The sequence below is a fragment of the Ambystoma mexicanum genome, chromosome 6q (assembly GCF_040938575.1).
Source record: "Ambystoma mexicanum isolate Mex_15411 chromosome 6q, UKY_AmexF1_1, whole genome shotgun sequence".
Classification (NCBI taxonomy): Eukaryota; Metazoa; Chordata; class Amphibia; order Caudata; family Ambystomatidae; genus Ambystoma; species Ambystoma mexicanum.
This window is the reverse complement of record NC_090937.1, coordinates 1,679,876,000-1,679,889,163: the sequence shown is the minus strand read 5'-3', so window position 1 is coordinate 1,679,889,163 and position 13,164 is coordinate 1,679,876,000. Positions and strand designations below refer to the sequence as shown.

The following is a 13,164-nucleotide window of genomic DNA, read 5'->3' as shown; positions in this document are numbered from 1 at the left end:
CTACTGGAGGTGTTGGATTTAAATATAACTCTTGTTGTTGGGGATGGGAATTTAGATTTATATGTGCGTCCTGATGTTTGAAATTCTGTCCTCACTTAATTTTGAGGGGGAAGAGTAAATTGTTGCACCTGTCCTGGGATGGTTACCTCTTCTCGGACTTGATCTTCAACCGCATAAGGCAGCAAATGAGCTGACAGGAATGCTTTTTCAATGTTGTCAAAGCCCATGTGGTTACTCCCCAGTGGGGACCAGGCTTTATTATTAATTAGGTCCAAATTGATTGCGAATTGGTTGAGAATGTCACTTCCCAACAATTGTTGTCTATGCTTTTGTCACCAATGGAAATGTTTAGCATACACCTGCTAGGCAGGAGATGTTTGGACTTTGGGGTTTCCAGACCTACTTCCGATTTGTCAATGTGGGAATGGTCTGATCTTTTGGGAATTTCCTGAATAATTTTAGGGTCAGGAGTCACTCCGCCTCTGTATCACTATATGTGTCCTTATTGGTGACTGACACCCCCGTACCTCCCTTCTCTGACTCTCATCAGGCATTTCTGAGCCTGTTCAGGTGATAACCCACTATAGCTCCCACATATGAGCTTACATGGGTGCACCTCCTGTTTTCATAGCACCAGCTAGTGCTGCTGACCTTTGCTCTCTGGGGAGGCCCTCGGTTGTAACTGACTAGTCATGATTTCTACATGTGTCACAGTTGCCTCTCCACCTCCCTAATTGGCTCTCCAGGGATACTGCTAGTGCTTTCCATAGCGCCTTCCTCTGGGTCCATCCAGTGTCATTGATGTCTCCCTCCCTCGCGCTCAGCCTCTCTGGGACACGTTGCAGACGTGGCAGATATTCCATCATATAGTTCCCTCTCAATGCCACTGTGTCTGTCAGAATGAGTGATGGGTTAGGAGTGGGGGTACATGGGGCAGGACTCCTGGGGAGCACACAGGCAGTGACATGTTTACTTCCAGCAGTTAACTGGTAGCAAAGCCCGTACTGCAGTGCAAATTCTGTACTCAGTACTCTGGTAAAAAATGGCAGTGATGGCAACACTGCCACAATTTCACGGCACCGCTGAACTCGTGGTGAGGACCATGGTCTTGTGTTACCCTACACTGTCAGATACTCACATTGGGATTATCCATTTCTCTGAACCATGGGACTAATATTAGGGATCAGTGTCATTTAATTGTATTCATTAGATGGAAGTAAAAGGTGTGTTTCTATTGCCGCTAGAGTAGGCATTGCACATGTCACTCACTCTATACGTGCCATGGACACACACCTGACATCTGTCCTTCTCTCTCTCTCTCTCTCTCTCTCTCTAGTCATCCAGTCCTCTGGCTTCGGTAAAGCAGGTAAGTCTCTCCACTACTGAGCGCGCCAGACTGTCTGGAATCCAGAAACTGCTCGCCACACACAGGGTCGGACGGGGGCATACAGTTGTCTCCGGCACCAACGAAAAAGTGTCCCACAGTTGTAAATGGCAATAAATTCCTTTTGTGATACACTGTTTGAGTAGTACCTAAGGTGGTGAAGGGTGGGTGGGTGATAAAATGTGATGCACATTGTGCATTTTAAAGAATATTTATTCAGTAACACTGGTCAAAACTACTAGGTGCATAGTGGGTAACTTATTAAGGCGCATGGTGAAGTAACTTATTAAACTGGCCCACTTTGACCCACAAACAGGTCCCGCTAGCATTTTGTGTTTTTGGTTCGGGCATTGGCCTATTGCCTGCCCACACAGAACTACTGCACATGTTCAATTGTCTGGCTCAAGGTAGAAATGAATGAGGGTGTTGTGGCGATCACGTGATGTGCCGCTGTGCGTCCAGGCACGCGATTCCAATGACGTCTTCATGATCCTGGGGCCGCTCAGGGGCGTAGCCAGGATTCCTGTGTAACAAGGGAGCCGCAAGATCCAATCAAGTTGGTTCCCTCCCTCATGAGAACATTCTGGGAACAATGGGTTAAAATAGTGGATTTTACAGTGCTGCATTCTGGGATGAATAAAGTGAAAGCCACACAGTTTACAATCGGTAAGGCATGAAAAAAGTCTAATAACTGCCATGTCAGCAGCAATGCAGGGAGCATTTTCATGATGCCAGTGGGTCCTCCAGTGTAAAAAACATGTTCAAACTGATTGTGCCCACACATACCCACTCTCGTGCACATATAAATGCCTCTGGAGGTTCTCAGGACAGCCAATTCTCAGGGAGAGATCTGTACTGCAGTGGCCACTATCCCATCCTCTGGAGGTTCTCAGGGCAGCCTATTCTCAGGGAGAGATCTGTACTGGAGTGGCTCACTATCCCATCCTCTGGAGGATCTCAGGGCAGCCTATTCTCAGGGAGAGATCTGTACTGGAGTGGCTCACTATCCCATCCTCTGGAGGATCTCAGGGCAGCCTATTCTCAGGGAGAGATCTGTACTGCTGTGGCTCACTATCCCATCCTCTGGAGGTTCTCAGGGCAGCCTATTCTCAGGGAGAGATCTGTACTGGAGTGGCTCACTATCCCATCCTCTGGAGGATCTCAGGGCAGCCTATTCTCAGGGAGAGATCTGTACTGGAGTGGCTCACTATCCCATCCTCTGGAGGATCTCAGGGCAGCCTATTCTCAGGGAGAGATCTGTACTGGAGTGGCTCACTATCCCATCCTCTGGAGGATCTCAGGGCAGCCTATTCTCAGGGAGAGATCTGTACTGCTGTGGCTCACTATCCCATCCTCTGGAGGTTCTCAGGGCAGCCTATTCTCAGGGAGAGATCTGTACTGGAGTGGCTCACTATCCCATCCTCTGGAGGATCTCAGGGCAGCCTATTCTCAGGGAGAGATCTGTACTGCTGTGGCTCACTATCCCATCCTCTGGAGGTTCTCAGGGCAGCCTATTCTCAGGGAGAGATCTGTACTGCTGTGGCTCACTATCCCATCCTCTGGAGGTTCTCAGGGCAGCCTATTCTCAGGGAGAGATCTGTACTGCAGTGGCTCACTACCCCATGCTCTGGAGGTTCTCAGGACAGCCTATTCTCAGGGAGTGATCTGTACTGGAGTGGCTCACTACCCCATCCTCTGGAGGTTCTCAGGGCAGCCTATTCTCAGGGAGAGATCTGTACTGCAGTGGCCACTATCCCATCCTCTGGAGGTTCTCAGGGCAGCCTATTCTCAGGGAGAAATCTGTACTGGAGTGGCTCACTATCCCATCCTCTGGAGGTTCTCAGGACAGCCAATTCTCAGGGAGAGATCTGTACTGCAGTGGCCACTATCCCATCCTCTGGAGGTTCTCAGGGAAGCCTATTCTCAGGGAGAGATCTGTACTGGAGTGGATCACTATCCCATCCTCTGGAGGTTCTCAGGACAGCCAATTCTCAGGGAGAGATCTGTACTGCAGTGGCCACTATCCCATCCTCTGGAGGTTCTCAGGGCAGCCTATTCTCAGGGAGAGATCTGTACTGGAGTGGCTCACTATCCCATCCTCTGGAGGTTCTCAGGACAGCCAATTCTCAGGGAGAGATCTGTACTGCAGTGGCCACTATCCCATCCTCTGGAGGTTCTCAGGGCAGCCTATTCTCAGGGAGAGATCTGTACTGGAGTGGCTCACTACCCCATCCTCTGGAGGTTCTCAGGGCAGCCTATTCTCAGAGAGAGAGATCTGTACTGCAGTGGATCACTACCCAACCTCTGGAGGTTCTCAGGGCAGCCTATTCTCAGGAAGGGATCTGTACTGCAGTGGCCACTATCCCATCCTCTGGAGGTTCTCAGGGCAGCCTATTCTCAGGGAGAGATTTGTACTGGAGTGGCTCACTACCCCATCCTCTGGAGGTTCTCAGGGCAGCCTATTCTCAGAGAGAGAGAGATCTGTACTGCAGTGGCCACTGTCCCATCCCCAGGAGGTTCTCAGGATGGCCATGTTCTTAGGGAGAGATCTGTTCCTGCAGTGTTTCACTATCCCATCCACTGGAGATTCTTAGGGCAGCCTATTCTCAGGGAGAGATATGTTCCTAGAAAAGGGACCTTCATAGATTGAGCTCAATCTGGGTCAGGTGTATTCAGAGTGCAAGCGAGATATGTACCTGGGAGAGGGACGCTTATGAAAACATCAACTTTGTAATCATTTTTATATCAAGTGAATTCCAGATTTGTATCATAAATCACACCAATTCCTCACATGCCCCCGTTTACTCTGTGTACCTGTAACCGGAGACATGTCCTGGCCATCAGACACAACATGTGGCGATGCTCCCTGAAACTCCCGAGTGCAAGGCTCCAGGGTAGTCTATATCTCTTGCCTGCACCCTAAAAAGGCTCATGTGAAGGGGTTTGCCAGTGTGCAAAGTCTGCCCAACACACATGTCCTGCAAAGTCACCCTCTCCCAGAATCCCTCTTGTGATTCCCTGAATAGGTGTCCCAGCTTCGAAGATGGATTCCAGCTTGATTTGAAATGGAGGCAGTAAAGAAAAATGGGCAAAGACGTGGTAAAATGTGGTAAGTTTGGGATTGACCCTTGGCATCCTGTGTGCATAGTAGACGTGGTAAGATGTGGTAAGTCTGGGATTGACCCTTGGCATCCTATGAGCAGAGTAGACGTGGTAAGATGTGGTAAATTTGGGATTGACCCTTGGCATCCTGTGTGCATAGAAGATGTGGTAAATTGTGGTAAATTTGGGATTGACCCTTGGCATCCTGTGTGCATAGTAGATGTGATAAGATGTGGTAAGTTTGGGATTGCCCCATGGCATCCTATGAGCATAGTAGACATGGTAAAATGTGGTAAATTTGGGATTGACCCTTGGCATCCTCTGTGCATAGAAGATGTGGTAAAATGTGGTAAGTTTGGGATTGACCCTTGGCATCCTGTGTGCATAGTAGACGTGGTAATATGTGGTAAGTTTGGGATTGACCCTTGGCATCCTGTGTGCATAGAAGACGTGGTAAAATGTGGTAAGTTTGGGATTGACCCTTGGCATCCTGTGTGCATAGTAGACGTGGTAAGATGTGGTAAGTTTGGGATTGACCCTTGGCATCCTATGAGCATAGTAGACTTGGTAAAATGTGGTAAATTTGGGATTGACCCTTGGCATCCTGTGTGCATAGAAGACGTGGTCAAATGTGTACATTTGGGATTGACCCTTGGCATCCTGTGTGCATAGTAGACGTGGTAAGATGTGGTAAATTTGGGATTGACCCTTGGCATCCTATGAGCAGAGTAGACGTGGTAAAATGTGGTAAATTTGGGATTGACCCTCGGCATCCTGTGTGCATAGAAGATGTGGTAAATTTGGGATTGACCCTTGGCATCCTGTGTGCATAGTAGATGTGATAAGATGTGGTAAGTTTGGGATTGACCCTTGGCATCCTATGAGCATAGTAGACATGGTAAAATGTGGTAAATTTGGGATTGACCCTTGGCATCCTGTGTGCATAGAAGACGTGGTCAAATGTGTAAATTTGGGATTGACCCTTGGCATCCTGTGTGCATAGTAGACGTGGTAAAATGTGGTAAGTTTGGGATTGACCCTTGGCATCCTATGAGCATAGTAGACGTGGTAAAATGTGGTAAATTTGGGATTGACCCTTGGCATCCTGTGTGCATAGAACACCTGGTAAAATGTGGTAAATTTGGGATTGACCCTTGGCATCCTGTGTGCATAGTAGACGTGGTAAGATATGGTACCTCAAAACCTTCCTCTTTGCCTCCGCTTTCTCTCCTTCTCTCCCCTGCAAAAATCACTGAACCTGCACCGAATCTGCTACTGGGCCACTCACCGATCTCGGTCCTTGGCCAAGCCTCGCTTCCCTGCACTGCCTACCTGCACTACGGGACTGTCTCTGTATCCCACAGCCCCTTCTCCCGGCACTTACCTTGCACTTGCCACCAGCTGGCCCTATTATTTATCTTGTATTCTACTAACCATGTATTGCACTTTCCTTGCACTTGCCACCAGCTGGCCCTATTAATTATCTTGTATTCTACTAACCATGTACAGCACTTTCCCCCTCTACCTTCCCCTTGCACTTTTCCCAGTCCCCTCTCCCCTTGCACTTGCGCATTCTGAATGACACCTGGCCTGGTAGGATCATTGTCTGTCTCCCTTTGTCCCCTTCCCCCGCCTCGTCGCGCCTTGAAACACTTGTGTATAGGCGCGTTACAAATGCCATATCATATCATATCATAAATTTGGGATTGACCCTTGGCATCCTGTGTGCATAGAAGACGTGGTAAAATGTGGTAAGTTTGGGATTGACCCTTGGCATCCTGTGTGCATAGTAGACATAGTAAAATGTGGTAAATTTGGGATTGACCCTTGGCATCCTGTGTGCATAGTAGACGTGGTAAAATGTGGTAAGTTTGGGATTGACCCTTGGCATTTTATGAGCATAGTAGACGTCGTAAGATGTGGTAAATTTGGGATTGACACTTGGCATCTTGTGTGCATAGTAGACGTGGTAAAATGTGGTAAATTTGGGATTGACCCTTGGCATCCTGGGTGCATAGAAGACATGGTAAAATGTGGTAAGTTTGGGATTGGCCCTTGGCATCCTGTATGCATAGTAGATGTGGTAAGTTTGGGATTTACCCTTGGCATCCTGTGTGCATAGATGTGGTAAGATGTGGTAAGTTTGGGATTGACCCTTGGCATCCTGTGTGCATAGTAGAGGTGGTAAGATGTGGTAAATTTGGGATTGACCCTTGGCATCCTGTGTGCATAGTAGACGTGGTAAAATGTGGTAAGTTTGGGATTGACCCTTGGCATCCTGTGTGCATAGTAGATGTGGTAAGATGTGGTAAGTTTGAGATTTACCCTTGGCATCCTGTGTGCATAGTAGATGTGGTAAAATGTGGTAAGTTTGGGATTGACCCTTGGCATCCTGTGTGCATAGTAGACGTGGTAAAATGTGGTAAATTTGGGATTGACCCTTGGCATCCTGTGTACATAGTAGATGTGGTAAAATGTGGTAAGTTTGGGATTTACCCTTGGCATCCTGTGTGACTAGTAGACGTGGTATGATGTGGTAAGTTTGGGGTTGACCCTTGGCATCCTGTGTGCATAGTAGACGTGGTAAGATGTGGTAAGTTTGGGATTTACCCTTGGCATCCTGTGTGAATAGTAGACGTGGTATGATGTGGTAAGTTTGGGGTTGACCCTTGGCATCCTGTGTGCATAGAAGACGTGGTAAAATGTGGTAAATTTGGGATTTGCCCTGACCCTTGGCATCCTGTGTGCATAGTAGACGTGGTAAGATGTGGTAAGTTTGGGATTGGCCCTGACCCTTGGCATCCTGTGTGAATAGTAGACGTGGTAAGATGTGGTAAGTTTTGGATTGACCCTTGGCATCCTATGAGCATAGTAGACGTGGTAAAATTTGGTAAGTTTGGGATTGACCCTTGGCATCCTATGAGCATAATAGACGTGGTAAGATGTGGTAAGTTTGGGATTGACCCTTGGCCTCCTGTGTGCATAGTAGACGTGGTAAAATGTGGTAAGTTTGGGATTGGCCCTTGGCATCCTGTGTGCATAGTAGACGTGGTAATATGTGGTAAGTTTGGGATTGACCTTTGGCATCCTGTGTGCATAGTAGACGTGGTATGATGTGGTAAGTTTGGGATTGGCCCTTGGCATCCTGTGTGCATAGTAGACGTGGTAAGATGTGGTAAATTTGGGATTGGCCCTTGGCATCCTGTGTGATTAGTAGGCGTGGTAAGATGTGGTAAGTTTTGGATTGACCCTTGGCCTCCTATGAGCATAGTAAACGTGGTAAAATGTGGTAAGTTTGGGATTGGCCCTTGGCATCCTGTGTGCATAGTAGACGTGGTAATATGTGGTAAGTTTGGGATTGGCCCTTGGCATCCTGTGTGCATAGTAGACGTGGTAAGATGTGGTAAGTTTGGGATTGGCCCTTGGCATCCTGTGTGCATAGAGGGGCGTGGCTACGCAGGGACTTTCCACATTCTTGTTCCCGCATTCCTGCTCAAATCTCCCTTCATGTGGGGGGTGTCTTATTGATATCTAATGTCACACCCCATATTACTCGACAACCTTGTACAACCTCTAGGCTCCTCTTGTGGAGGACATAAATGCCAGGATTAAGAGGACTGTGTAAGTGAAACTTGGTGAAAAGGTCACTCAACAAGGAGGGGAAAGTCACAACTGTCCACATGCAAGTCTGGGATCAGGAATACATGTATGTGGAACTCATGATACTGACTGTGCACCAATCCGATGGTTTGCGTCCCTGCTGTCCAGTGCAGCATGTCTGCTGTTAGGTATTATCCTACAATATTGTGCTGGTAAAAAAGGTTGCATGACATCTCTCTTTTGTAATGCATGAGTGCTGACGTTTCAATAGGTGTTAAAAACACTAAGCATTGATGTGAGTGCTTTATTGGTATAAAAAGTGAATGTCTAAGACATACCTCACCTGTTTTCTTCTTTGTCCCGGAACTAGGTGGGAAGGCGGGCGCAGCGGGGGCCGCTGGTAAGTGCATACAGATCATGAATACAAGGCTTCTAGTCTGAGTACCCCCAGCAGGCAACCCCGAGCAGATGGGGCTACCCATTCACGTGCACTGCTTGATAAGGACTAGAGTCCTACTCAGCAGAGGTGACCTGTCAGTGATGGTGTGCGTCAAGAGTGGTCTGGCTGGCCGCTCTGTGAACCTCTGGAATGATGAGCAGGCGAGGGGAGCTGTCACACTTAGTTATGTGACTTCCGAGAAAGAGTGGAGTCAAGGATGACCATCAAACATGGTTCAGTGAACACTAGTAAAGAGGTAACATGATGGTGACCTGCCAGAGATGGTTACATGACCCCTGTAAAGGCAAGAAATAAGGGTGACCACCAGATATGGTCACATGATCACCTGTAAATGTGGAGAACCCTGTCAGACATTTCCATGACCTCTGTAAAGGAGAGAGAAGAGGGTGACATGCCAATATGCTTACCCAAGGTCTTCTGAAGAGGAGAGGTGAGAGAGTTACAGAAGATGATTCTATGACCTCTTATCAAGAGTGTAGCTTTTGGCAACCTGTCAGACATGGCTCCATGACGTCTTGCACAGAGGGGAGGCGAGGGTGCCTCGGCTGACATGGTTACATGACTTCTCGTAAAGAGGGCAACAGATTCAATTCAATTATAAATATAGAGAGGGTACTTGAAGGTGACTAGTCGGGAATGGAATAATGATGTCTTACAAAAATGGCGAGGGGTGGAAAACCTGTTGGAGAGTGCTCCATGACCAACCTCTTATAAAGAGAGTAGGTGAGGGCGACCTCAGGCAAGGTTTGATGAAGTCTTGCCTGATGTGGAGGTGAGGGCGTCTGTCAGGCATGGTTACATGAATTTCAGTAAAGAGGGGAGGTGAGTGTGCCTTGCCGGATTTGATTAAGGACTTCTTCTAAAGAGGGGAGGTGAGGGTGACTTGTTGGAGATGGTATTATGTTTACATATTCAAAGGGGGTGCATCAAAGGTTTTTTTGAATTAGTATCACCAAATGTTTCAGAAAGTAGAGGCCCAAATACATATAAGTTGAATACAAGCTCTACAGGTTGAAACAGTGCAAGAAAAATGCATCCCTCCTCAACACCAGTTCTAAAAAATATATCCTTTTAGTACTAGAAAATAATTTCAGTGAAGTACCCCAAATTTATAGGACAAAAACCTACATGAAAGACTAAAGCAATTCTCCATTCACATAGAATGACATTTTTCAATACATTATGCACAAATAAAAAAAGAAAATTTAAATGTATTACAAATCGAAGATCAGGGGTCTCAGCAACTATTTCATCCCGCCATATTATATGTATACATAATTAATAAAAACAAAGCTCTCATAAAATTCCCAGTATTCAGAACTTACAATATTTTAAGATAATTAAGATCTTATTGATGCTAAAATCACAGTCTGTCGTTGACCCGTAAAAATCATTTCCCTTCAAAAATCTGCTGTTAAATCTTTATAATCCTTAAAAACATTTTGCAGAAACTATTTCCTTATAGAGAGTAGATTTGGACCTGGCACCATTAGATGGTCCAGTGTTTCAGGCTCATCAACACCATTGCAAAATCAACAACATGTTTCCTCGGCTGATGCCGTTGATCTAACTCCTAAAACTTCTCTGGTTGACCGTCAATTAAAACGCAATCTTAAGAACAGGGTCCTAAATTTTGGGGACAGAAATTTCAAGAAATAAACAGGCATTTTATTGAACGATTTCAAGTTCAAATCTCACCGTTCTTACATTCCTCCCAGGTGAGTCTGCGGTCATGTGGCCATAACTTTGCTAATCCGGATAGAGCTAAGGTTAGCAGGAGATCCTACTACATAACTGCTTCACTCGTGATATCCACACTGAATTGTTTCCATGCCTGCAATGATTGATCCTTAGTTGGTGCCAGTAATAGAGCTATCGATGGCAATATAGAATTCAGGCTGGAATTACACAAAATACATTTCCTGTACAACTCAATGACTTGCCACTTGCACATAGTATTTAGTGATAACAACCGAGCTCAAATCGTATCAACCGAATTGACAAATATTTCATTTTATATAGGCAATGTCTAGCTCGCCATAGTACTTCAGCAACCAGCTCGGAGCAGAGCAAGAGCCTCACTGTAGCCAGGTTCTGGTCACTTAAGAGTTCCACCTGAGCAATATCAGCAGATTGAATGTCCTCTAGGCCTGGGGTATTCAGTCGGAGGTCCAGAACACGTGTCCTGTTCATAAGGTACTGAGGGTAATATACTTTCCTGCATTCGAATATAAACGTATGTTGCTTGTTAATCCCAATCTCGGAATAGGGATAAGAATGATGAGCACCCCCCCCCCCCCCGTCAGTTCCTAATTTGTGTTGTGCACACTGTATTCACCAGATGTCCTTTCCTCAGGGATTAGCTGTGACCATCACCAACATGTAACATGTTTCGACACATGCTGGGTCTCCCTTAGGGTGAAAGGCCTCTAGATAAAGAAACCATCAGGCTTGATGTCTCAGCCAGAAGATCATTCCTTCTGGAATTAAAAAAAGCTTGACCTGGAATTGAATATATGTTTTATGTAAACATTCTTTATAAATCACTGGGATAGATCCATGGGCCACAGGTTTGGTGCTACCTTGAGCCAAATAGAAGCGGTAGGAATGAAGTGAAGGACTCATTCTCGTTGCTGTAGAGTTTGGAGCTCATAAATAAGACTTGAAGTCTGTCGAATAAAGCAGAGCGCATGAAAGCTCTTATAAGAGTAGGGTTATGGTTACTTACAATGGAAACACAATAAGACCTCTGGCGATCCATGAAACTTAACAAATGGAAATACCTTTAATTGTCGGCTTATTAGGCATAAACCCACAGTACTTTGTCCACAGAAGACATATTCAATACATCACAAATCGTCTGTGGAGATTCTAGGGGAGTCCCATCAGGAACGTTCTTCTTGTGTGATCTGTGAAGGCATCCTGAAGTAAGACACAGACAACAGATTCACTTTTCTAAAACTGATCTTTTATTTCTCAAACGTCCGGCTGGAGTAAGGCCTCACTTGCTCTTCTTTCTCGTTCGTCACTTCCAGACTGATGCAACAAAACAACTTCAGTCTCCTTGTTTTGCTTGGCTCACTCAAAGTAGAGGTTACTTGGCCGAGGCGCAGTTGTCGGACTACACGGTCCACCCATCACAGGTCACGCAACTGAAAACCCATGGCACTTTATAATGTTCACCAATTCTCCCTGGACTACTTTGCCACAATGGGCCTCATTCCGAGTAGGGCGGTAAGGGTTAACAGTCACCGGTAACGAGACTGGTGCCGTTAAACCCTTACCGCCCTACTATGAGTTCCCTTTGCAGGTCCTTCCTTAACGCCTGCTTTTAGCAGGCGTTAAGGACAGGACCCGCAAAGGGACTCCGGCGTCAATAACGGTACCGTCATTTACGGTACCGTTATTGCTGCCTTCCCCCTTCCCATTGAGCCCTATGGGGGCTCAAATGGGAATAGGGAATGCCCTGGTGAATGGGGAATTACCGGTCCCTCCGACCTCGGAATGGACTGGTAATTACTCCATTCACCAGGCCGGAGTTTAGACGAGTTCGGAAGCAGCCATGCCGCAAATAGCAGCGTGGTTACCTCCGAACTCGGAATGAGGCCCCATGTGTTTTCTTTCTGCACTTCGGCCATTAGTCCATTTGCACTCTTGTTTCTTCTTGGCAATCTCTTGCCTCTGACAACACGTACCTTTCGCGCGTTACACTTCATTCTGTTTACTCCTTGTCACCACTTTGCTTTCACACTAACCAATAGTGCTTCTTGTTTGCCTTTCAGGTGCTTCTCATTACTAGTTTTCACTAGGCTTTTCACTTTTACATTGTTCATAAATGCTTTTTATTTAATTTCACTCCGTTAGTAAATATACACCACTTTCTCTCCTCATGCAGTATTTTCATTTCACTTTTGCATAACTTTTCTTTAGTTCGGTTTTCAATATTTGTTAAGAACTTGATCATTCTCGCGACACTTAATGTCCATGTGGCCTCCAGACCCACTCATTAAATGCATTCATTTGTTTGGCCCATATTAAGCCCTCGGACCACCCCTGTCCGAGTGCTCTCTCCCTGTCACTCACCGGCATGCGTCAGCTCCTCCGGGTGCTTGCGCAATCCTCTGCTGCTTTCACTCGCCCCCCTCTCTTACATCGGGAGCATCAGCGAGCCACACTCTCCTCTTCTGGAGTGGAAGCTTCTCTGTAGACCAGCTCTAGCTGGGGACACACAGCTTGGAGCTCTGCAGGGCTCTGGACTCTCTTGCAGTTCTCTCCAGCCTCAGCATCCTTCCCGCTCACCTGCAGCTACCAGCGTCCTTTTCACCAGCTTCTCCTCGCCAGCCTGCTCCATGGTGCTGTGACTTCCCAGGCAGGTCCCTTCTTTCATGGGTCACTCCCTTGTATATGCACCTGTAGCTTCTTAAGGGGTTACAAGTGCAAGTCCTTTGCCTGACTACAATTAGCTCTATCATTGGGACCTGCCTGACTTTCAGAATGATGTTATACAGTCCTCTTCCTCATCCCAGTACCAAAGTGGTGTGAATAGGTAGAAGTGTGTATTCCTCCTAGTCGCCTCTTCCTCGTCCCAGTCCCGTAAGTGACCTCAATGGGATGTATG

General features: G+C 46.6%; 1 protein-coding gene across 1 annotated transcript in view; it reads left to right on the top strand.

Moving 5' to 3' along the window:
* The window catches only part of LOC138517048 (uncharacterized), a 341,761-nt gene that overhangs the window by 312,164 nt on the left and 16,433 nt on the right, over positions 1 to 13,164 (top strand). Inside the window, exons 16-17 of the mRNA XM_069632564.1 lie at positions 1,337 to 1,366; positions 8,457 to 8,486. Coding sequence (XP_069488665.1) covers positions 1,337 to 1,366; positions 8,457 to 8,486 — 60 coding nt within the window. The remainder of the gene's footprint in view (positions 1 to 1,336; positions 1,367 to 8,456; positions 8,487 to 13,164) is intronic.